At 37.1% G+C, this 19,635-nt stretch overlaps 1 protein-coding gene across 6 annotated transcripts in view; it reads left to right on the plus strand.

The window, feature by feature from the left end:
• The window catches only part of CLCN3 (Cl-/H+ antiporter 3), a 106,853-nt gene that overhangs the window by 49,380 nt on the left and 37,838 nt on the right, over positions 1-19,635 (plus strand). For all 6 annotated transcript variants that reach the window (XR_003550894.1, XR_001371081.2, XM_006141316.3 and 3 more), the window contains exon 3: positions 18,228-18,385. Coding sequence is in view for 4 of the 6 variants with exons in the window: in XM_006141316.3 (XP_006141378.1) it covers positions 18,228-18,385 (158 nt within the window). In the remaining 2 variants the exon portion in view is untranslated. The remainder of the gene's footprint in view (positions 1-18,227; positions 18,386-19,635) is intronic.

The raw sequence follows: 19,635 nt of genomic DNA on the forward strand, positions 1-19,635 counted from the left end.
TGATTTTTAAATTTTAATTTTTTTTTTTTTTTTTTTTTTTTTTTAGTAACTCTTATAATGGACTTTATCTTTTGGGCCTAGAGCCTCCATTTACTTTAGTGGCCTTTAAACATTATTAACGTACAATATTAATTGCTTCATTCAGATTATTTACTAAGCTCTTGTATATACATAAAGTACTACTGAGTGCAATGGAGAATGACGGGATAAAAATCACAGTACTTAGGAAAATTTACTGTTTGCCATATACTTTTAATTTTTTAAAAGAGGTTTTGCCTTAGGCACATACACTTGCCACAGAGAGAGAAAAGGTAGAGAGAGACAGAGAGAGAGAAAGTGAGAAATCACCCCCTGGGAGTAGGGGGGTGGCCACGCGGCAATCCCTTCTCCTCTATTCTCTTCCCTGGATCTAGGGCTTGCACACACACGTGCTCAGCATGATTTTCAAGCCAGCAGGTCAGGGACTTAAACCGTGGTCAGCCATGTGGGAGTTCAGTGATGTAACTGCTATGGCATTTGTTGGCCCCAGATACTGTTTTAAGTGCTTTGCATGTATCATATCATTTTAATCCTCAACACAACCTTCTGACGTAGGTACTGTTATACTTTTCCTTCACTAGTAGACAAATGGATATGAAAAGAAATGTTGATGAAAAGTCAGGATTAGATCCATATATTTGGCTCATATTCTTTTATCATTAGAATGCACTGTTTCTTACTATGTGAGGACTTCAAAAAATTTATGGAAAGGTGGAACTCAAATATGAGTTTGCTTCAGTGTGAAACATTTTTAAAACCTACGCAGTTTTTTTTTATAATGTGCACTTTCCAGGAACTTTTTGAAGACTCCTCATGTATCTGTGAAATAACTTGCATTTTAAGTTGGGTAGGGACAGAGGAGGTTTCCTAAGTTTCAAAATGAACAAACAAAACCATGAGGAAGTTAATAAATTACTAGTGAATGGTATAAACCCAGTTCCATGCATGGGACTTTAGGGATTGAAGAGATTAGTCTCCTTTTGACAAGTGTTATCAGAGTAGGCAGGCTTTCAGGTGCTCAGGGGAATTGGATAGGTCATTCCTGATGGGAAGCAGCGTAGAACATGCTGTCACCAGAGTAAACACCTGTTTACTCCTGTTGTTCCCAGGTAGTTTTGTTGTATCAGAACGAATACAGTAGTTTTGTTGTGGGTTAGTAAAGAGGGTAGTACAGAAAGGTAGAAGAGTACCATATCTCCGAGGACTAAAGAAGAAAATAATTTAGACTCATTCTCAAAACAAGGTTTGGGGTTATATTCTTTCAAGTTTCTACCTGAAATTATTTCTGGACATTCATTAGCTCAGTACTGTAATGAGGGTATTTCAAAAAAATGTGTGCAAAATGTAATGACAATATGAGTTTATTTTGGTGCAAGAAATTTTAAATCCATGCAGTTTTTAAATATATGTGCATTTTACATGAGCTACTTGAAGACCCTCTCATATTTAAATAAAGCACTTTTTAAAGTTTCTACTATATTAGGTTAATTTGTCCATTTTTCTTCTTTCCTGAAATATCAGTCGCTAGCTTTTTTTGAACATTATTTGGAAATCCAAGTGTTACTTGATATTCTCATTGCCAGAGGGTTGTTCTGTAGGCTCTTTGTAAAATGACTTTAGGATTCAGATCTTTATTGTGCTTTTATTACATTTATTCTTTCATCCAACTAGAAAGTTGACCCTCTTTTTAAAAACTAATTCATTTAAGTGTCTGTAAATTAAAAGAACAAGTAAACTCTTTGTATTCTAAAACAATAGAATAAAACAAAGCCAGTCTTTAAATGTATTTTGCCTACAGTATCTGAATTTCAAATTTTCAGTAAAATCTGGTTCACATTACTACCTCTAACTGTACTTTCTAAAAATAATTGATACTTTGCTATTATTAATTTTATGCCATCCTATGGCTTATTGTAAGTTTGAAAGGCTCTGCTCTGTAACAAGGTTTCAATATGTGAAAAGATTTCTTGCCACATTTATTAGATGAATAATTTTGGCTATTTTTCCTGAGTATTGTGGTCTCTGCTTTGTGCTTACACAGGCACAAAAATTGTAATCTCAGGTTTAACTTTAGCTTTTTCATTTACATTAACATATGCTTAATTTGTAGTTTTGTTGTCTTTTACAAATTTAATTAGGTCTAAAGTAGATTCACTTTAGTTCCTATTGTATATTTAATAAATTCATGAAATTTGGCAAATTTTTAGAATTTTTTATTCATATGATATGCAGATCATCTTATATGCAGAGATAATAAATAAATATGGAACTTGTTTTCAGATAGACATACGCGATATCTACTTTATCATTTCTACCTGAGAATGTGGTTTGTGGTGGTAACAGAACAGAGAGTAAAAAGGGAAGTGGGTAATGGGTTCAGTATTGCTGCTAGACTGCTTGTGTATCTTTGGGCAGTGTTTTTGGGCTTTGGTATTGACTTGTAAGTCTTTGCTGTTTAGTTCAAAATGACTGTGAGTGGCTGCACAAATGGGAAGAGTACATGCTTCCTGTACACTCTTCATTTACTCAGCAGACCTTTCTCTGACCACCTACCAAGTATGAGGCACTATGCTTGCATTTGTCTTTTTCATCTTTTAGCCTGCTAACATTCTGGAACATGCACTATCAATTTATAACATTTACTCTCCCTTCCCTTACAAGATGACAGTTTCTTATCAGTAAGGTCACAGAGGGAGAAAAATATATATGGGGACTAGACTTCCTGCTCTTAATATACAGAATAAACTGGCTTGTTAGGCAATACTTAGAATTTTGGATTTTGGTCTCCATGAATTTGTTAAAGGGTATAAAGCTTTTGTATGTATCTGTTACAACAATAATCTGTATTATGAGTTTAAATGGTAAGAATCATTATTTCTACCCCACATCTTTGGAGATTGACACGGAGGTAGTAATAGTCTTGTTAATAACTGGATGCCTGTTTCTTTTTTAAAAATTGTTTATTTATTGAGTTGTAGGAAAAGTCATGATGTATTTTTCTATGCAAAAATGTGTGATAACTTTTGTGACAACCCAATTTTTCTATTTCTTCTATGAGAGAGAAAAAGAAAAAGAAAGAAAGACACCCAAACCGGGTCTTCATGCCACAATCCAGCCCAGCCTCAGCCAGCCAGGATATGAGACATGAGCCCAGGACCTTCCCACATGGCTTTAGCATTCTGGAGTCACACTACTGCTGTGCCCCTGCAGCTATCCTAGACTTCCTTTTTTACATGAAACTATTGCTTGGATGACTCCTTTTGAGAAAAGACTTAGCCTATTGCTGATGTGACTATGAAATTTGTGAACAATCTCAGTTCTATATCTAGTGAGTCAGCCAACCATGGATTGAAAATGTTATGTTGTTACTGACATATATTATGTAGTTAGGCCTACCATGCTTCGGTCTAGACTCTTCATTTTTTCCCTCTAAACAATATAGGGTAATGACTGTTTCTGTAGCACTTACAATGTATTAGTAAGGACTCAGAAAATGAATAAAGTACTCAGGAGGATATGTGCAGGTTATGTGCAAATAATGCACCATTTTTTATACGGGACTTGTGCATCTATACATTTTGGCTTTCCAGGGATCCTAGAACAAACACCTGCTGTTACCAAGGGGTAACTGCATATGTGAAGACTAGTGGGTGAGAACATAGAGGTTTTTAAGGGAAAGCAGATAATTTCACTGATGCCTTTATTTATCTATTTCAGTTTTTGTCAAAATGCAGGTTTTAATATGTTGGTCAAGAAATCAATTAGGTCATGACCAGTATATAAAAAAGAACAGGGACCAGCAGTTAGCGTAATGGCTATGTTCCTGGACTCCCACGTAGTCGACCGTGGTTTGAGTCCTGGACCCAGTGGCTTAAACTCACGCCGGGCGCGTGTGCGTGCGTACCCAAGATCCCAAGAGGAGAATGGAGGAGAAGGGATTGCGGCATGGCCATCCCCCCTGGGGGGTGATTTCTCGCTTTCTATCTCTCTGTCTCTTTCTGTCTTGTCTGCCAAGCGCATGCTCCCTATAGCAAAATCCTCTCCAAAAAAAAAAAAAAAAAATCAAAGAACAAAGGGGCCAGCAGGTGGCGTGGTTGTTAAGGTGCTGGATTTTCACCAGGTTGACCATGATTTAAGTCCCAGACCCAGCAACTTGAAAGTCACTTCAGGCACGTGTGTGAGGGCCCTAAATCTCTAGGAAAATGGAGGACAAGAGATTGCCACATGGTCATCTTTCCGGGGGGGAGGGGGTGATTTCTCTCTCTCTCTCTCTCTCTGCGTCTCTCTCCAGCAAGTGCACATGCCCTATGGCAAAAACCTAAAAAAGAAAAGAAAAAAATTAGTATATACCAAGTAGTAAGAATAAATATTGTTTATTAAACTTTGTTTTTACTTAGGTACACATTGGTGCACTATGTCAGTTAGAAATGTTTGTTGCTGTCAGCCACAGTCAAAAAGAATGAATGCCAGTTTCTAAGTACATACCTGGAGGGACAGTTAATGCCACCTGCTTCAAGATAGGCTTCCTGTGGTATAAGATGAATCTGGAATAACCCGGGGTGAGAATAGGAATGCATGATTGTCATGGACTTGTGCAGAGCATGGGGGTGTTGAGTGCTGGGAGCAAAGCAGTGCCCCAAGCTATAATTGTAGCATTTTGTCATTGCAGCAGTTTAAGCGATAGAGGCAGAAGTGGTGTAGAACCAAAGGAAAAACGGATGCTGGTGGTGAATTGCCTGTAAGATAAGAGCATGTACTCATGTGTTTTGAGAGAAGATACCACCAAATAGTTCTTAATCTGCTCTTAGAGAAGGGTGTCCACACATCTTAAAATATGCAAGTAAAGCAAATGAGAAATTATTTTTTTAGGTACTATTTCATAGCAGTGAGAAATGCCTTTGGGATCAAATTGCTTCAGTTTGAATCCTTTTACCGCTAATGTGTGATTAGACATATTTTTTAAACTCTCTGTGCCTTGTTTTTCAAATCTATAAAATGGGGATAATAATACCTATCACAGTGGGACAGCTAGTGGCATAATCGTTAAGGCAGGATCCTACATGGCCTGCTGCTTGGTTGAGTCCTGGACCTGGTGAATTGAACACCTCTCTGGGTGCATGTCTGTGTGTGCCCAGAATCCCAAAGGGAGAATAGAGGAGGAGGAATTGAGTTGTCACCATCCCCTGGGGGGTACCCTTTCTCTTCCTCTGTCTCTGTCTGGCACGCACATGCCCCCTACGGCAAATACCTATCATATAGGGCCACTGTGAGGATTAAATGATCTAATATATGTAAATATGCTAAGAACAATGTCTGGCACACAGTAAGTGCTCAATATATGTTAGTTGTCTTTATTGTTAAACATGAGCTAGATAACAGTGTCTGACTTCTATGTGGGAAAGATAATTTTAATTCTAATATAATTCAGTTTATTTTTTTCTTTTGTTACTTGTGCTTTGGTTTTATTTCTAAGAAACCTTGGCTTAATCCAAGGTCATAAAATTTTTACTTCTGTTTTTCCTTTAAAGATTTTCTAATTTTATTTAAGTCTAAGATCTATTTTGAGTTAATTTTCAGGTATAGTATGAGATAGGGTTCAACTTCATTCGTTTGCATGTGGATAGCCAGCATGTTTTGTTGAAAAGACTATTCTTGTGGCCAGGAGGTGGCTTGGTGGTTAAGGTGTGGGATTCCCACATGGCCAATTATGGCTCAAGTCCTGGACCTGGCAGCTTGCTCTTTCTCTCACTCTCCTTTCTGTGTCACTCTCTGGTGAAGGCTCATACTCTGAAGCAAATTTAAAAGTATTAATAATGATAAATAAGATTAAATAATTATTTTTAAAGAATTATTTTATTTTAATTTCCCAAATTTGTGAGACACTTTTTTTCTCATCTCTTTGTCATATTATCAGCCTCTTGATTAAGGTTATTACCATGTGAGCAATGTAATACAACCTGGTAACAATTTAAACACTAAAATATCTGAGCAGAAATAATAACTTATGTTTATTGATTTCCTACTCTTTGTCAAGCATAGTATAAATGTGTTACATTATTTATCTCTAGTACACATACCATACTCTAGAAGTAGGTAAGAAAACAAAGGTACCCTAAGAGATGAATAAGTGACTTGTGCTGGATCACAGAGCTCGTGGGTAGCAGAGCTAGAATTTGACTCCAGGTGTGCCTGACCTTAAAGCACATTAAGGTCATGGAATTTCTCTACTAGGCCACTTTGAAGGATAAGTAATCTTTTTTTACCAATCTTTTTTGTTACTGTCTTTCAGCCAGCAGGGAGCAGAATTGAGTAGTAGAAGGGTGGTCATTTATTCTGGGAGTTAGTCCTCCAGAAAAATATTTTTTCTTGATTTTAATTAGGGAGTTATTAACTTTCAGATAATACTTTCATATAGCTCAGGATTGGAGGATTTGGGTAACACCAACTAGCATATATCTTTTTGAAGTTTTAGTTGTTAAAATCAATTGACTGCAACTGTCATTGTGCTCAAGATTTGCATTTCCAAGAGTCTAATTTAGATCATGTGCCATTTTCTTAGATGAGAGGTGGGGGAAGTACCTTGATTGAAACCCTCACTAGGAGTAGGTATAGGAAGGGATGGCAGTTTTCTTGGGACCAGCAGTTGGTGTAAGGGCTATGTTGCTGGACTCCCATGTAGTTGCCCATGGTTTGAGTCCCGGACCCGGTGGCTTAAACTCACACCCGGCACGTGTGCGTGCGTGCCCAAGATCCCGAGAGGAGAATGGAGGAGAAGGGATTGCAATGTGGCCTTCTGTCCTGGGGGATGATTTCTCCCTTTCTTTCTCTCTGATTCTCTGTCTTTCTGGCGTGTGCATGTGCCCCATAGCAAAAACCTCTCTCAAAAAAAAAAAAAAAAAAAAGGAAGAGATGGCAGTTTTCTTGAAATAATTGGGGTCTGTTATAGAAAGGAGAAAGGGATGTTAGGTGTGTAGAAACAATAAGGGTCCATTATACAAATAACAACCCTCATGTGAAGATAGTTATTGGAAAATGTGGTTATTTTAAATTTGGAGATAGACCTGATTATTAATATTGAATATTTAATATTGAATATTTGGCAGTAGGATAGGGGGAACATTTTAGGAACAGGAAAAGACTTAAAATTTTAAAAATTAGGCCAGCAGATGGCCTGGTGGTTAAGGTACTGGATCTCACCTGACTGACTTTGTGTCAAGTTCTGGACCTGGAGGCTTGAAAATCTTGCTGAGTGTGCATGCATGCATCTGTGTGTGCATGACCAAAATTCCAAGAGGAGAATGAAGAAGGGATTACAGTGTAGACATCCTCCTTTTGGCATACTTTCTCACTTCCCACCTCTGTCTTTGTCTCTCTGGTGAGCACACTTGCCCTGTGACTAAAATCTTTAAAAAAAAAAAAAAAAAAAGTTTTTAATTGGTTGGAAAAGGGGAGACTAAATAGATAGACATGCTTCTGTGTAATGGGAAACCAACCTAAAGGCTTGGTTATAGAACGTCACAACCATTAAATGTAGTCATTTGAAGTCATCAAAAATGACTTAGTGACCTGAAATAGTTTTTAGAAAGTATGAATGAAAAAAGTCAGCTTATAAATAAGTATAGCTAATATGATTTCATCTATATTTCACATATAGAAAATATTAAAGGCTGAAGCAAACCACTAGTTTATTTATAACTCTGTTGTTTTCTTAACCCTCTTTTTCCTTTCCCAGCAAACCTTAGATAGTTGAGTAAAATTACTTCTTCTTCTGGCCTATTATGGAAATGTTAAGCCCTTTTACTTAAAGCTGTTTTTTCTTTTTAATTGCCATAGAGTGCAGGTGCTCTTCAAATAGAGACAGGGAGAAAGAAAGAGGGAATGTGGGATGATCATACCATAATCTCTTCTCCTTCATTTCTCCTTCCTGCTGGGATTTGGGCATGCTCACCCATGCACCTAACATGACTTTCAGGCCAGCAGGGCTGGGACTCCAACTCTGCTCCGCCACTTGGGGTCCAGCTCCCATCCATAATCACTAGGCTGCACGGCTGGCTCTCCTTAAACCATATGAAACCCAGAGCCCATCCCTTAACTCAGAAATACTGACTTAAAATTTTGTCTTCTCTGTGAATTTCAGAAGGCTGAAATTTGAAAATTGGAAGCCTTAATATTGAGTCTTGTTCTTTATGTTCTGCTGTGTATTTCTTTTCTTGTGACAATGGACAACTGTTACTAAATTGGTAAGGAGAAGGTGTGTGGAAGGGACTAGTGAATAGTGTGGGATAAGGAACCTTAATTAGTATTTCCAAAAATTATTCTACTGTCCACTCTCTTCTTCACAAATATGTAAATAGAAGCTGCACATGCTTTTAAGTTTTATCGATTTCTTTCATGAGAGAGAAAAGAGATAAGGTGGGGGCAACCCCAACAAAGTTTTCCATCCATGATCCACCTCAGCCTTAGCGAGTCCAGATCATGAGCACGTGTGTAACTGGGATGTACAAGGAGGCTTCAGAATGTGAACCCAGGACCTTCCCATGGGCACCCAGCACTACAGAGCATCCTGTTACCACTGCACCCTCCTCTGGCCCCATTCCCAGTAAGCTTTGACGAATGGAAAGACTATTACTTAGGTTAAGAGAATTCAACTTTTGGAAGAACTTTTTTTTTTCATCTCCTCATATGCTTTTATTTTGTATTCAAAATCAGATAAACTACAGTAAGTTCTCTTTATTAAGAAAAATTAATAATTAAGATATTTAATATATTACTTAGACGTGTCTGTAACTATGTGAAATATAATCAGATATTTAGAAAAGTGTTGCAGGGGAAGATGAAAACCCACCATTTACTCATTTGAAGTAGCTGCTGAGTTTTCCAAACAGCTAAACTTTGTTCTAATTATTAAATGATTTTTAAGTTAACACAGTCAGTAATACCCTAGGAGATAAGACAGGTTTGAGTTAGGCAGATTACAAGAACCCTGCGCAAACACATCTGATTTCGGGTTTATCACCTCCTACTCATGGTAAATACCTTGTATGCCATAAGTTAGGATTTCCTTTATTTTTTTAACTTAATTTATTTTTTACATTTAATCACATCTTTATAGTGTACAACATTTCTTTTTCCAGCACAAATACTATACATGTCAGTCAAGCCAAAAATATTACTTTATAACATCAGCAAATAGCTTCTCATTTTTGTGTTGATTAAGCATACTTTTACTTGTTTTTTCCTTCCCCTTTCCCCTCTCTCCCTTCCATACAAAACTTTTTATTCCACATTTTATTGATTCACAGGGTACTTTAAACTAAAAATATGGACAAAACTAGAATCTAGTTGCACTATAATTATCTTTTGAAACATTTTAAAAATTTAATTAGTTTATATTCATACCCTGAGCATCATCACAGCATACAAAATGTGATTTCCCATCCAGAATATACTACATAGTGGTTAATCATACATGTTATTGTCAATAATTTTTCATTTCTAGTTTCATATATATATATATATGTGTGTGTGTGTGTGTGTGTGTGTATATACGGTCCCCCTATTTCTTTTTTTTTTATGTTTTTGGTTTTTTGAGAAGTTTTGGCTATAGGGTACAGAGACAGAAAGAGAAAAATCACCCCCCAGGTGGGATGGCCACGCTGCAATTTTTTTGAGAGGTTTTTCACTATAGGGCGCATGTGCTCGCCAGACAGACAGAGAGAGACATAGAGACAGAAAGCGAGAAATCACCCCCCGGGGGGATGGTCACGCCACAATCCCTTCTACTCCATTCTCCTCTCGGGATCTTGGGCACGCACGCACACACGCCCGGCGTGAGTTTTAAGCCACCGGGCCCGGGATGTGAACCGTGGTCGACTACGTGGGAGTCCAGCAACATAGCCATTATGCTAACTGCTGGTTCCCTGTAACTATTATTTTTTAATTTGACCAGAGAGAGAGAGAGAAAGGGAAAGTGAGAAGGCAAGCTTCCAGGTCCGGGACTCGAACCATGGTCGGCCATGTGGGAATCCAGCTCCTTTAACCATCACGCCACCTGCTGGCCCCACATTTGATTCTTTTTTATAGTGTATATTTCCTCTTTTGTATCTTGCAAGAATCTCCTTACCTCCTGGAACTCATCAGCTCCTTTCTCCTGCCTCTTCTGCAGTTCATTGTCTCTCTTCTCTTCCATCTCTGTTAGATTTGTCACTATGAATATTCTAAATTCTTTAGCAGACATTTCCGTGAGTTTCATTGTACTGCCTGAGGATGAAGAGAAGTTTTTTTTTTTTTTTCCTCTTGGAGAAGAGGTATTTTCTTGCTTTGTCGTATTTCTTGTGACCCTGCGGTGATTTCTAGTCATCTGATGTATGGTGCATTTCTTCCTAATTCTTGAAGTTCAATCTGAGCTTTAAGAGGTGTGCAGAAGGAGGTTTCTGCAATCTCTCTTCTGTTCCATTCTCACTCTTTGTGCATCAGATTAAGTGGGAATAGAGGAATATTCCGACCCTAATCGTATTCGGATATTTGGATCCTGTTCACTTGGACCTGTCTAGACAGTGCATAGAGGCCGCTAAAAATGAATCTGGAAGGGGAAGTCTCAGCAGAAAATCATTTTTGGTCAAGGAAAGCATTATTTTACAGCTCAAGTTCATTATCCATCTCAGGATCTTGGAAGAGCTTTTTTACTGAGGACAGAGAAAGTCATGATCAGGGAAGCAGCTGTCTCACCACTTCTATTTCATCCTGAAGATCTCTTTGTCTTCTAGAGTTTCTTTCAAGGTATGGCCTTAGAAAAGCCATATTATCATTTCCTAATTAGCTAACTCTTGAAATAATATTTTATGATAGAGTGAGAAATGCAGTTTATTTATGAGAGCACTTTAATTTGTACTTAAGAGATACATGTTACATGCATGCATAAGATGAAGTTGAGGGGTCAAGTTGGATAATTTTCATCTGTTTATTAATTTTCATACACATAATTTATTTGTATTTACCTCATTTTATCATATGTAAGTTAAATCTTATACAAATCTAGGTTGCAGTGAACTATACACAAATAAATGATATATTAGAAATGTTTAAAAACCATTGTTACTGTTAAAAATGTATTATCTTTAAAATTATTTCTAATATTTAGGCATTTCTGTGATTACATTAGAAATGGATTATTTCCTATCCAGTTTAGATTAGGATAGAATTTCTTTCCTTTCCCTCCCTTCTTACACTACCCAGATTTCCATGCATGGTAGAATATATTATTAAAAAGAAATTAAGTGTCATTTATAAAGGTATATGTTTGATAATGTCTGGTTTTCAAGTACTTTGAATTGCCGCATAATTTTGTAAATTAAGATGTCGTGGGTGCCAAATGATGCCAGCAGTAAAATGCATCACTCTGCAAGGCAGTCCCGCCCGGGAAGGTTCCCAGTGCAAGTCTGGAGCCCATGATCCTGGGCTGGCTCAGCTGTGGAAGCATTGTGGCACTGGGACACTGTCAGGGCTGTGCATGCTTTCTCATTCATGGCAGAAACAGATAAACTTTAAAAAAAAATGTGTTACAATAGTTTCTATGAGCAATTATTTGAAAGTCTTCAAAGACAGGACACATGTCCAGTGTATATGTTTATTATGCTGTTGTACTTTTTTCTATCCCATAAAAATGAGAATAGCAATTTCTACTTTTGTGCTTTCCAGTTAATAACTCAAGCAGAGAAATAGAGGTTTCATTTGCTTAGTATCTTTATGGTGCAAATAGCCTGAAAGTTCTTTTTATGAAGTGGGTGACATATGTACTGTGGATGCATGTTGAATGTTATAAAGATGTTGCTTTAGAATTTTGTTTATTTTAAATGTATACTTCTTAAGAGAGGACTATATAAGCTGTAGTACAATTTCAAAACCAAAACATTGACATCGATGCAGTAGCATTATCTCATTATCCAACTGTTTCCTAATATGTCCCGCTCTGTCCTCTCTTACAAAAGAAAAAGCGCCATTTTTTTTTTCCTGGCATAGGATCTAATTCTGGAGTACATGTTACATTTACCTATTATATCTTGTAGTCTCTTAATTCAGAACTGTTCCTTGCTTGTTCTTTATCTTTTATAACTGATATTTTGAAAGAATACAAACCATTTATTTTGTAGGATTTTTTTCAGCCTATGTGTATATGGTTTCTCCTTACGAGATCTAGTTTATGGGGCCAGACCATGGCCAAGTGGTTAAGAGAGCCAGATTCCACATGGCCGACTGTGGTTTGAACCCTGACCCTAGTGACTTAAAAAATGTGCTGGGTATGTATGAGTGCATATGCATATGCACATGCATGCCCAAAATCCCAATAAGAAGGAGAAATAGATGAGAAGGAATTGATGCATAACCATGGCCCATATGGGGCTGCTTCCTCCCTCTTCTTTTTTTTTCTTATCTCTTTATAGTGAGTGCACACACCCTCTGGCCCCAAAAAAAGCAAAATTTAAAAAAGATTCAGTTTATACCATTTTGGCCAGAATACTACAGAAGTTATTGTATATCATACCAGAAAGCCATAAGAGACTCTTGACTCTAACCTCCAAAAACATTTCATAAATTACCAGTTTAATATGATCATATGAAAAGTAGAATCAGAGATATTCAAATTTGTCAAGATGTTATAAATATTCTAGGCCAGCCAGTGGTATTATGGTTAAGGCAGCTGGATCTCACATGGCTGACCATGCAGTCTGAGTCCCAGACCAGTAGCTTGAAAAGCATATGCTGCACATATGTGTGTGTACATGCCCCAAAATCCCAAAGGAGGTAGAAATGGAGAAAAGGTTGAGGTGTGACCATTTCCCATGAGGTGTGTTTTCTCTGTCTCTCTCCCTCTTCCCCACTCCTAGCACACATACTTCTGGCAAATAAATAAATTAAAGGTATTTATGTATGTATGTTCCTATTATATTTATTGTACAATTGATTTTTCTTAAGAAAATTTAAAGCATTTGCAGGTAACATTACAAAGTAGAGACTAGTGAGTGAAACCAGAGTGGGCAGGGGGAGAGTATAAAGCTTTAAGTGTAAGGCGTAGACTGTGTATTTTATGTAAATGAATATGGGCATTGCAGTGCAGAGATTCAGCCTTTAAACTCTTGGCCAAGAATGGTAAATTGTTTATTCCTGGAATACTTTTGCCAAAACACTGAAATCAATATACTGCTCTCCTTTTGGAAGTTTTATACCTTTTTAGAGCAGTCATTCAGTTGTATTAAATAAGGGGGAACTGTTACACTTGTTAGAAACAAATAGACATTAAGTTGATTAGTACAGTATTCACTGTTATATTGTTTAAACCATTAACACTTTTACTCTTCTCTTGTTTTTGCCTCTTTGAATTACCAAGAAGTAGTAGAATTTATCTGGCTTATGTTAACACTAATGAAATAAGTTCTTAGTATTGGTGTGATGGCTCCTTGTGCATCCCTCCCTCCTACCACTCCCCAAACCCCCATTTATTTAGGATGATTTTTTGCACTGGTCTTGAGAGTGGTCATAGTGATGAGGGACAGTTTATATTCTGGCTTTGCTACACGATCATTTTAAGTGACATAACATTTATGATCACTTCTTTATCTGTACACAAAAGGGAATGAATCAGTTTAAATCAGAAACATTATAGAGAGAGGGACCAGGCTGTGGACAGCAGTAATGTAGCTGGACCATGTGGGTTGGTCCTGAGTTCAGGTTCCTGGGCCTCCCTGAGTGTGTGTGGGCCTGTGAGCCGGGCCAGCACAGGCTAGGCGTGGGTCACAGCATAAAGAACCTATTGGGGTTTCCATCATAGAATAAAATTGACAAGTCTCATGTTTTATTTTTACACTGTTTGTTTAAACATTATGTTTAAACATTAGTATAGTTCTATTCCTTATATTCTGTATCAAAAAATTCACATATTTGTAAAACTGGCATACTTATAAAAAATCACTGGATTATAATTTTTGGCATAAAATCTATTATTGCTAAATAATTTGAGGGTGTAATTTATACTCATTTATTCTAAAGTCACCTATTTGATTGTGAGATTTTCAGAGTTTTTAGATAGTAAATCTCTAAATACTTCTTTACTTATATGTTGTTATTACAAGCTGTGACATATATCAGATAATTGTCAAGGATGCTGATTGATCTTGTTATGCGAACTCAAGATCCTGAGAGGAGAATGGAGAAGGGATTGCAGCATGGCCATTGCCCCTGGGGAGGGATTTCTTGCTTTCTGTCTCTCTGTCTCTCTCTCTTTCCAGTGAGCGCACATGCTCTATAGCAAAAACCTCTAAAAAATTAATTATACTTATTGTTACTTTTTATAATTATTTTTATTATATTATTTTTCAGTTTTGACCAGAAAGAGAGAGTGAGAACAAGCTGCCAGGTTCAGGACTTGAACTGCAATCAGCCGTGTGGGAATCCAGAGCCTTTAACCGCCATGCCCACCTGCTGGCCCTCCAAATAATTTTTATATTAAACATGCTAGTCTGAACTGGCCTTTTTTTTTTTAATGTTTTTGTGCCATAGGATACATGCAGTTGCCAGAGAGAGGGAAAATAAGAAATTACCTCCCCAACCCCAGGAATGGGCCAAGCTATGACCATGCTAAAATCCCTTTTTTATATTTGCATCTCAGGATTTGGGGCATGCATGCACTTGGACCCAGCATAATTTTTAAGCTGCCCAGTCTAAAACTTGAACACATAGTTGGACTTGTTGGGAATCCAGCGTCTTAACCACTACACCACTTACTGGACCCCACTTGGCCCTTTATAACTGCAATATATTATATCCAGCTTTTCAATATCTCTCTATATTGATTGACCTCATTATTTTTGACTGCTGCATTATATTTCATTGCATAAGTATACACAGTTTATTTTACTCATTGTCAGTGAATTAAACATTTCCATTGGTTTGAACTTTTCAATATTACAAATAATGTTTGCATTATCTTTAAGTAACTTTGTGCACTTGTGAATCAGCTCCTAAAATCAAGAACCTTGTATTTTGATAGATATTTCCATATTGTTCTTCAGTGGTTTTATTAATTTTTATTTCTGCTGCCAAATTAAAAGATGTTTACTCTTTATCATATTTCTTACCTACCCTGTTTTCTCCCTCCAACATTTTTTTATTAAGTGACATTTTTGTTATAGGGTTCGTGTGCTCACCAGAGAGACAGAGAGTGACAGAGAGACAGAAAGCAAGGGATGATGGCTATGCCACAATCCCTTCTCTATTCTCCTCTCAGGATTTTGGTAACACATACACAAGTGCCCAGTATGAGTTTGAAGCCACTGGGTCCGGGACTTGAACTGCAATTGACTACATGGGAGTCCAGCGACATAATCATTACTCCATCTGCTTGTCTCTCCTTCTAAACTTTTTTTTAGCCGAAATATAAACTTACAGACTTTTTTATTTTTTTTCTTTTTTTTGGAGAAGTTTTTGCTATAGGGTGTGTGCGCTCGCCAGACAGAGACAGACAGAGAGATAGAAAGTGAGAAATCCCCTCCGGAGGGGATGGCTATGCCGCAAGCCCTTCTCCTCCAATCTCCTCTCAGGATCTTGGCCACGCACGCACACGCACCCGGTGTGAGTTTTAAACCACTGGGTCCGGGACTCGAACCGTGGTTGATTACGTGGGAGTCCAACGACATAGCCATTACACTAACTGCTGGTTCCAGAAATATAAACTTATAGACTGTTTTCACATCATATATTTTTCTTTTCAGAAGTAGATGTAAGCATATTTAACATGAAATGTGTAACTGTAATTCTTTTTTTTTTTTGGAGAGGTTTTTGCTATAGGGCGCGTGCGCTCACCAGAAAGACAGAGAGACAGAAAGCAGGAAATCACCCCCCAGGGTGGATGGCCACACCACAATCCCTTCTCCTCCATTCTCTTCTCAGGATCTTGGGCACGCACACACACGCACCCGGTGTGAGAAGTCACTGAGTCCGGGACTCGAAACGCGGTCAACTACATGGGAGTCTGCGACATAGCCATTACGCTAACTGCTGATCCCTGTAACTATAATTCTCATTGTGAGAGTGAGTTTAGTTATTTCAAATTGTAATTTAAGATTTATATTCTTCAGAAAATTTTCGTAGATTACTTGCTCCTAATTTTGTATGCTCTAGTCCCAAGATTTCTTTTTATTTTTTTCTTGAGACGCACATACACACACACACACACACATATATTTATTTCAGAACGGTCATGCTGTGATCCACTCATATTCCTAGCTGGCCCAAAGCCCGGACAGAGGCGCTTCCATTGTGCTCAGTGAAGCCCCAGGACAGAGATCAAGAACCTTCCCTGTTTGGGTCAGTTGTGATACCACCGTATAGCCGCCTGGCCTTCCTACATTTTTATTCTCCTGGATTTTGTTTTTTATAAATAAATGCAGGTAACAGTACTACAATTTTTTAATACTGCTTTGATATTAGAACTTTGTTTTAAAATATAATTTGGATCGGGAACCCACAACTTGCCCCTTGAAGTCAGAGATGGTATTTTTCTACTGTCTTTGAATCTCCTGTATTATATAGAGCAAATGTAACTTATATAAAAATTCTTAATAAATACTGTGTTAGTTTTGGTTTGTACTATACAAATGTTATGGGTTGGCAAACTATGACCCATGTGCCATTATGCCCTTCAGCTGTTCTGCAAGGAAAATTTTATTGGAACACATCCACACACCTTGATATCATCTATGATTTCTTTTGTGGTATTATGGCAAAATTGAGTAGTTGCAATTGTGTGTGCTCCAAAGCCTGAAGTATTTACTTGTCGGCTTCTTACTGACCCCATTTTAGAGTATGAACTTTTTTTTTTTTTTTGGAGAGGTTTTTGCTATAGGGCGCGTGCGCTCGCCAGACAGACAGAGAGAGACATAGAGACAGAAAGCGAGAAATCACCCCCCAGGGCGGATGGTCATGTCACAATCCCTTCTCCTCCATTCTCCTCTCGAGATCTTGGGCACGCACGCACACGTGCCCGGCGTGAGTTTTAAGCCACCGGGTCCGGGACGCGAACCGCAGTCGACTACGTGGGAGTCCAGCGACATACCCATTACACTAACTGCTGGTTCCCTAGAGTATGAACACTTTGACATTAATATGTTTTTGTTTTCTCTTTATAGCACGTAGTAAGACAATCTACCCACACTGCACAATTTATGGATTTATTCAAAGATTTATACGGTTTATTATTGTATAAAGAGTGTAACTACAGGAAAAATTTCTGGAAATGAACTATGTGGGTTAGAGAGTATCTGCGTATATTAAATCTTGGTAGCTTTTTCCTCTTTTTTTGAGTAACATTACATATTCAGTGTATTCACACACTTTTCATGTTTACCGGTATAATAGAGGAAAATTATATTGTGGGTTTGGTTTGCATTTTTATGTGTTAAAGTGAACATTTCTTCATATTTAGCCAGTTGTGCTACTTTTTCTTTCTATTACCTTTTATATTCATATAAAATATATAGGACACACGTCAAAGATTTATTATTTCTAATGAAGAAACCAATATGTTGGCAAAGCTGATACAGAGGAGAAGGTATGAAACTGAAATGAAGAAGCGAGCATCATAAAAGTTCTTGGGAAAGTGGAATTGGTTTGTTGTGGTGTAAAGAAATGGAAATCCATTTGTCATTTTTCCATGATAAACATTTTCCATGAACTTTTCATAGACTTTCCTGCCCTTCCCCTTGTAACATAGTCAGTTGAAAGAAAAATTTTTTAGAGACTAAAAACACACCAAAAAAAAAAAAAAAAAAAAAAACAACAAGCAAAACCACAGCTATACGAGTTATCTTCTCTACTGGACCAAATTCATTTGCATTTTGAAGATGAAAACCACCATTTTCAACTTGTCTTCTACAAGCCATTTTTCAACTTACAGAGTCTATCTCCTAAGCAGTTATAAATAATAAGTCACACAGTTTTCTCCTCCAGAATAAGATGACTGTTAGGTAGGCTTGTTGATACTCTGTTGTGAGCATGCCATAATCTTTTTGGCTTACTTTCAAGTTTCCTCCAAGTGATGCTGTTTCTGTGTGACTTACCGGTGAATGTCTAAGAAGGTTACATAGCTCACCGTGGTCTCATTAGACATATTCATCTTTCCTTTTTTTGTTTTGTAGGAACTCATTATACAATGACTAATGGAGGCAGCATTAACAGTTCTACCCACTTACTGGATCTTTTGGACGAGCCGATCCCAGGCGTTGGTACTTACGATGATTTCCATACTATCGACTGGGTTAGAGAGAAATGTAAAGACAGAGAAAGGCATAGGCGGGTAAGTGTTTCATTTTTGACTACTCTGAGTTTATTTAGATGGGTATCTGTGTCCTTTGACATGCCCTTAGACTTTGGTGTACTCTGAGAAAACAAGATAATCCTAGTTTATGTTTCACATTTTCTTCAGTAAACCTAGAATCAGCCTCCAAAGAGCTCTGGTTCCACTAAAGGAAAATAGCATATAGAGATGATCTAGACAGTAGGGGTTACTTAGATCTTGGTTGGCCATTTTCTAGCCTTCTAAGTTTATTTGAGTCTTCTAGTTTAAATACATTATTATATATCTTAACCTCTAGTTCTTAAATATGTATCTTCTTTGAGCATTACAAAGCGGTAATTTGACTTATCCCGCAATATACACACAGCAGTGTCAGAATATCGTACCAACACCTTCACCAGCAGTTTACCTACTGAAAAGTTTCAGTGTTCTCTTTTTGCATGTGACTTTTTCTTCTTAGTATTTCTTCTATAAGAGTTATACAGTACAAGTTATTTTAAAATCCCTTGAAGTAATTTCTTTCTGTGTCATTATGTTACCATTCGATGCACTTTAGATAAATTTTACTCCAGTTTTAAGGATTGCTTTTTAGAAATAATTTTACTTTTTATAATCATGTAAAGTATTTCTATGGTTCCAAAGTTAAATGTATAAAACAAACATTCAAATAAGCCTAGTTTTTAATCCTTTTCCCTTTTGACCTGTTGCTTTCCTTCCCTTATAAGTGATCATTTACATTTTTAATTTTATGATTTATGCTTCATTTAAAAAATATAGCAAATATATTTATACTCTTGTCTTTACAGTTAAACTGTAGCATGCTTTTGGCCACGTTGCTTTTGTTCCTGTCACACAGTACTGTGTCTGTCTCATTTTTAATCACTGCAGTTTTCATTACATAGACATTCTGCAGTTTATTTAACCAGTGCTGTATTGAACATTTAGATGATTCCTATATTTTTGTTCAGAACACTAACAATAATGAACACTTTTGCACATGTATTTTTTGTACTTGGTATTCACTCTCAAGCAAGTGTCTGCCAAGAAAGCCGTGCTATAGAAGCAGTGATATAAAGAGAACAGAAGTGTGTCAGTCTGAAAATGACTTAATGTTATATTTTATTAAATGTTCCAGTTATCTTTATTGAGGAAAAGGAATATAGAGTTTAGTGATTCTTTTGAAAGAAAAGACATTCTTCTATTTCTTTTTTAAGAATTATTTTATTTAACTTTATTTATTTATTTTAATT

Source organism: Tupaia chinensis, unplaced genomic scaffold (assembly GCF_000334495.1).
Source record: "Tupaia chinensis unplaced genomic scaffold, TupChi_1.0 Scaffold000051_1, whole genome shotgun sequence".
In the NCBI taxonomy this organism is placed as follows: domain Eukaryota; kingdom Metazoa; phylum Chordata; class Mammalia; order Scandentia; family Tupaiidae; genus Tupaia; species Tupaia belangeri.